The 6,420-nt window shown below is 52.4% G+C and overlaps 1 protein-coding gene across 1 annotated transcript; it reads right to left on the bottom strand.

Annotated features, from left to right (window-relative positions):
* Positions 1–4,832: 4,832 nt before the first annotated feature.
* Positions 4,833–6,277, bottom strand: LOC104131416 (potassium voltage-gated channel subfamily A member 3). Its single transcript, XM_009644581.2, has one exon. It carries the CDS (start codon positions 6,241–6,243, stop codon positions 4,921–4,923), a length of 1,323 nt encoding a protein of 440 aa, XP_009642876.2. The 5' UTR covers positions 6,244–6,277; the 3' UTR covers positions 4,833–4,920.
* Positions 6,278–6,420: the final 143 nt, after the last annotated feature.

The raw sequence follows: 6,420 nt of genomic DNA, 5'->3' as shown, positions 1-6,420 counted from the left end.
ATGGGGAAAGGCAGCGGCATCCCGTCCTTAACACATCCTCCAGCTATACAACACCCCTAACGCCGAGCCAAGCACCCCGCTCAGACTATGGGTGAGGACCCATAGCAGGGCAGGGTGCAGAAGAGCAGTTCCAGCACCGTAGCAGCGAAGGAGACAATTTATAGAGTATTTCCCTGCCCACAGCATCCTGTAATGTCCAGAAATTCCCTACATCCCTGTACCCATCGCCCCTACAGCTGCCTTTGCACGAGGCTGGCGGTGCTCTGAGCTCTCCCTCCCGGTGCACGCAGCAATCGACACCAAAGGGCAATACAAGTCGCCTTTAAATCCTGTTTGTCTGTTTGTACTCGCAGGTTTGCAGCCTACCCAGAGATCACATGTTAAAGCATTTCAAAAGGGAAAAAAAAAAAAGGCCCTGCCTTCCATCAGGCTGCGACGGGAGCCTCCATGTGCGCTCACCAAGATATGCATATTTTAAAAGCTTGGCAGGAAGAGGGCTCCAAACTACACAATTAAACAGATTTCACACAGAATGCTCTCCATACACACCAACCGCTGCAGGAGACCCTTTCCCTGCCCTGCCAGGAGAGACCCCTTCGCAGCCGATGAGCTCCGGGTGGCTCCTTCCCTTCCGCTGGGGAAGCCACTGTGTCCGCCCTTTGCCTCCACTTAACTGCCCATAAACTGGAGATTAAAATTAAAAAAAAACAAAACCACAACATCTTTTGTCAAGTGGTGGAGCAGGAACAATTGCCTGGGAAGAAATTTAACCCTCTTGGAGGAAAAAGATATCTCCAGCCCTTGTTTGTGTCCATGCGTGGGGTGGGATGGATAATGCTCTGCTCCTCTGGCCTCCCCAAGCACCTGAAGGGCATCCTTTGTGCTGGAGAACAACAGAACCTTTTTAGAAGAGGCCTGAAAACACACACAAAAAGGGCAAATAAGCAGGAGAAAAAGGTGAGGGTGTCAAAGTACCAAGCGGAGGGGCCGGGGTCAGGGTTGCTGCGTGTCCCCTGCAGCTCTTTGTACCAAGGATGTGTTTCGAGGTGGCATCCAGGGCTGAAACGGGGCAAGGGAACAGGTCCTAAAATACAAGTGAGGAAGAGAAAGGAGCCTAGGAAAGGAGGTAGGAGGCTGTACAAGGTGCTGTATCACCTAGTAGCCCTACAAACCCAGTACATAAAGCATCCCGGGGGGAGGCAGCTACGGCTCCCATCCTTGCTCCCATCCCTCGGTGCCAGCAGTAAGTGTCACTTAGTCTGGCAGGTGACAGGTACAAAGGACAGGGGAGGAGGAGGACATTTCGGAGAGCATCCCTGCCACACCGCACATGCAGACGACAAGCTAGGGAGTCCGCACCAGCAACTGCCTAGGGACACAGCCTTTCCCCCGCTTGCTTTCTGTGCGATCTGAAATGTCAGCCAGCAGCTTTCAGGAATGCACTTTCCTCTGTTTAATGAAATAAGCTGAGTCTAGGCAAGCCCTTCGCCTTGCCTTGGGAAGGCTTTGCAGCAGGCTGCCAGACAGCAGGCAGGCAGCTCCGCTAATCTCCTAACGCTGCCTCCTCTAAGCACATTAGGAGTCCAACAGGCTGCAAAGGCTGAGGCTCATCTTTAACTCCCGCGTGACTGTTAAAACAGTCCTGGGCCCTAATCGGAAGCACGCTGCAAGAGAGCAAAGTCAGTTCAATAAGCGGCTGGCTGAAAAGAGAGCAATCTTCCAGCCATCTCTCCCGTTCCTGGCAGGATGCACGCGGCGGCCAGTTGAAGAGAAGCCGTCAGACCGTGCAGCGACACGAACGCGTTTCTCTCGCTGAACGGTACCTAAGGAGACAGCGCAGAGGGAAGAGGCAGACAGAAACGGGGCAGAGCATTGAAAGGATATCCACGCTTTTCCACTTCCAATTTTTTGGGTGTATCTTAAAGACAGAGCAGCAGTGCTTTTATATTTTTCAGTGATACCATTCGGTACTGGAGCAAAACTGCCTTTTACCCCAGCGGATGAAGTGGTTTCCTTGCCACCTCTCCCATATAGAGTCTTTTACTCTCAATAAAATCCATTTGAAATTATTCTGCCCCTAGAAAATAAGACAGGGGGTGATCAGGAAAGCAAACTAACAACCTGCAAGGCTTATTTTAGATGGCAGCGAAACCGAAAATTGGACTGTGCCATTTCCAGGAGAACATGTGATTTCCATACGCCGTGCAGGTGCCACGGGCAGAACGCAGACACAAAACTCATCTGCAAACTCTCCCGAGTGGGACTGTTCCCCCTGCTTTTAAACTCAAATCCTCCTCTTGGGAATAGGCACGCGGAAAAGCTTTAATAACTATAAAAAGTGAGAGCTCGTAGGCAGAAATGACATTTCAGCCTGCCTGCAGCCTGGGGAAACGGCATGCTGGGGTGCTCCCAGTTATGCCGGACAAGGGATCCCAGTTATCCTGGAGAAGGGAATCCCAGGTTTGTTACCTCCCGCGATGCTCCAGGGCATCTCCCTAACACAGATCATTTGTTAGATCCTCCGCCGGTGAAAGCCACAGCCACACTAAAGCTGTCATATACCAGCAGCTAAGAAGCTGCTCTGATGTTTTCCCCGGTTGTATGGGGTTTATTAACTGGGGCTGAGGCAAGGCTAAGGGAGAGTGCGACAAACTGTCCCCATCCTTTTAAGTCTGGGTAAAATCCCAGCTAAACTCCAATTTCAGCGTGGCCGGCATCCCTCGGGACCAAACCCCCTTTCCACACACTTGGGAGAGGTGTGACTCGCACAGATTGGGGTCAAATCTCTCGTTGCTGTAAGAGGTATTGAACAGCAGCCCTGTGCAGTTCACTGCCTCGAAGGAATCAGATTTTATTTAATCCAAACCCCAGCAAAACAGAGCAGAGCCGGAGCCGAGGCGCTCGAGGGTGAGCAGCCAGGCCCTGCCTTCAGCCTGCTTCGATGGCAGGGGTCGGACAGAAGCATGAAATCGCTGCAAACAACCCTTTTAGCACAGAATTGGAGAAATCCAGCTGCAAAAAAAAAAAAGCAGTGGGGTTTTCCTCCTATGCATAGCACCAAAAAGCAAAGCGAAAAGCAAATATAAGCAGAGGAGCCATAGGATGTTATCGCACTTTACCTAACGTGCACAAAAGACCTGGAGAGCAGCAGGGTAAGCTGAAAAATAAAACGAAGTAGTGGAAAACACTAGGTTTGTCCCAAAAAAGCAACGTTACCTTATGATGCATTAAACTCTCCCCCGTGCAAAGCTCACCTGATCCCATCAGATGTCCCTTGGCCCCTGGTGCACAGGTAAAGATGAAGCCGGTGTGTTTTCCCCGGCGGGGTTTTGGTTACTTTTCAATCCTGCTCTTTATAGATGTGTCCCCCTTGTTTCAAAAAGCTGCCGGGGTTTTTCAGCCGAGCTTTCCCACTGGCTGCTCACTGCCATTTTGCACCGGGTTTGGGGAAACCACCGGGTTTTGTGCAACGCAGGGGGAGCGCGGGGTCGTTCTCGGCGGCGCGGGCGCTCGTGTTTGCAGGATGAGAGACTCCATCCCCAAATTTCACTCCCGAGGTGCGAGCTCCTCTCTGAGGGAGAGGTGGATTTGTGGTGTGCTTATTGCCTACGGGCGCTTTGTTCAGCACAGGGGAAGGGGCAGGGGGGGACGTGGCCCGGGAAGGGGGTGCCGGGATGGGGTCACGTAGCGGGGCAGAGCCACGGTGTCCTGCGGGATGATGATGGGGCTGGAACCATCTGGAAAGGTTTTTTTGCGGGAAGAGCGAGGACCAAGAGGGATGGGAGAAGGGATGCCATGACAACCTTTGGGGGTTTCCCAGGAAACCAGGGTCGCCATGGCAACTGCATCACTCCGGTGCGAATTAGTGACTTCCGCTGGAAGGCGTGTTCGCCACTTTAATCTTCTTGCGATAAGTGGCTGCATCTCTCCCAAACACATTGCAAAAAAAAGGAGGAAATATCCCTTTGTCTCCGGCTGGGTGGGTTTGAGGCTGCAGAGCCACGGCAAGGAGCCCGTCACGGATCCTGCATCCCCCGGTCCATGCCAGCATCGCGCCCCGCGCACCGTTGGCTCCTGAAACCATTCCATCCTGCCTTTCGTCTCCCTCCTCCCCGCTCGCAGACCCGCTGCACGGCCACAAATTTGACGTTAGATGAAATAATGCCATAGGGTTGCAGGGGAAGGGAATTAAGAATAAAAAACGAGGGCACTTTTTTTTTTTTTTTTTTTCCATTTAAATCAGCATTGATTGCACTCGGTCTCTGACCAGATTAGAATTTCATAAATGATCTAACGGGGGAGAGAAAAGGGACTCCGTGATGTGCCCATAATGGCACACCACATGTTTGAATATTAAGCGTCATTTAACAATGTGGTAACAGAGACTCTCTGCAAAATTAAATGGTTATTTCCTCCCAACCCCCTTTCAGTATGCTCTGCAACATGTTTTCCTCGTCTCCCCACCCAATCCGGGGTTGTTAATCCAACAAGTGAGCTTATGTGATGGAAGGGAAATCAGCTACACGCTGCCTTGAGGGAAGGGGGGGGGGGATTCAGGAGCAAAGCGAGAGGTCCCCAAAAACCAGAAAACAAAAGCAGCCCCGCAACACGTTGCAGAACAGACACCTGTTTCGACGGTGAGTGTGTTTTGTCTTCATCTTCCTTCTCTTTACCCTTTAGCGGTCCTCTTCTTCGGAGAATTTTAAATCCTTTTTTTCTTTTTTTCTTTTTTTTTTTTTGGATCTTTAGAAAGGAAGGATCTAAAAAAATAAACGTATAAAAACGAGGGCACACACAGACCGACGATGGTGCATGTTCCACACAATACTGAGTACACAGTCACTTTGCATTATTATTGTTATTATTGGTTTTTTTTACCGCATCCTCAGATTTTGTTGCCGTTTGTTTGGTTTTGTTTTTTTAAACATCCGTAAAGATCTTTTTGATGCTCACACAGTTGGGATTGTTTGTGGTTGTGCAGTTGCCTGTCTTAAAGGCAGCCTGTTTGAATGCACTGTGGTTGATTCCCCCTTCCTCGATCACCATGTACTCGGACTTGCTGAGGGTAGAATTGCTGCGAGCCTTCCTCATCTCCTCGCTGGACGAGAGGTGCTGGCAGCTCCCGACGTGCATGTATTGGGCTTGCTCCTCACCTTCCGTCTCCCGGTGGTAGAAATAGTTGAAATTGGAGACTATCACGGGCACGGGGAGAGCGATGGTTAGCACCCCTGCGATGGCACAGAGAGAGCCCACAATCTTGCCCCCAATGGTGATGGGGTGCATGTCCCCATAGCCCACTGTGGTCATGGTCACCACCGCCCACCAAAAGGCATCAGGGATGCTACTGAAACCTGAACTGGGGTCATCGGCTTCTGCGAAGTAGACGGCGCTGGAGAAAAGGATGACACCGATGAAGAGGAAGAAGATGAGCAAACCCAGCTCCCGCATGCTGGCCTTGAGGGTCTGCCCCAGGATCTGCAGCCCCTTGGAGTGCCGGGAAAGCTTGAAGATGCGGAAGACCCTGACCAGCCGGATAACTCTGAGGATGGCTAAGGACATGGCTTGCTGGCCATTGCCTTGCCTCTCAGCCAGCTCGGTGCCCAGCGTGATGAAATAGGGAATGATGGCCACAATGTCAATGATGTTCATTATGTTCTTGGAGAATGTGGCCTTGCTGGGGCAGGCAAAGAAGCGGACCAGCAGCTCGAAGGAGAACCAGATGATGCACAAAGTCTCCACCACAAAGAAAGGGTCGGTGAAGGACGACACCATGGAAGAGGCTGAGGACGAGGAGTTGGTGAAGACATCAGGTGGGAGAGGGCCACCACCCGTCCCAAAAGTCCCCCCAGTTCCCTCATAGTCGTGGTCATCCCTGAATTCAGGCAGGGTCTCCAGACAGAAGATGACAATAGAGATAAGGATGACCAGGACAGAGACTATGGCAATGCCTCGGGCCGGCCCAGAGCTCTCAGGGTACTCGAAGAGGAGCCACACTTGGCGTTGAAACTCCTTGTCAGGGAGTGGCCGCTGCTCCTCCCGAATGAAACCCTCATCCTCCCGAAACTTCTCCATGGCCTCCTCCCCTAGCTGGTAGAAGCGGATCTCCTCGGAGAATATATCGATGGGGACGTTGACGGGTCGCCGGATGCGCCCACCCGACTGGTAGTAGTAGAGGATGGCGTCGAAGCTGGGACGGTTACGGTCAAAAAAATACTCGTTGCGGAGGGGGTCGAAGTAGCGCATCCTCTTGCGTGGGTCCCCCAGCAGCGTCTCAGGGAACTGCGCCAGTGTCTTCAGCTGGGTCTCGAACCGCAACCCCGAGATGTTGATCACCACCCGCTCGCAGCACTCGTGCTCCCCACCGCCCGCGGGCTGGCTGGCGGGGGGGGCCGCGGGGGGGGGGGGGGGGGGGGGGGGGAC

The sequence above is a fragment of the Egretta garzetta genome, unplaced genomic scaffold, assembly GCF_000687185.1.
Source record: "Egretta garzetta isolate BGI_Z169 unplaced genomic scaffold, ASM68718v1 scaffold688, whole genome shotgun sequence".
Classification (NCBI taxonomy): domain Eukaryota; kingdom Metazoa; phylum Chordata; class Aves; order Pelecaniformes; family Ardeidae; genus Egretta; species Egretta garzetta.
This window is presented reverse-complemented; position numbering and strand designations above follow the sequence as displayed.

What these genes read in the sequence shown, in the direction of transcription:
- LOC104131416 (XM_009644581.2), bottom strand. Translation starts at nt 6,243, where the DNA reads ATGCGCTACTTCGACCCCCTCCGCAACGAGTATTTTTTTGACCGTAAC.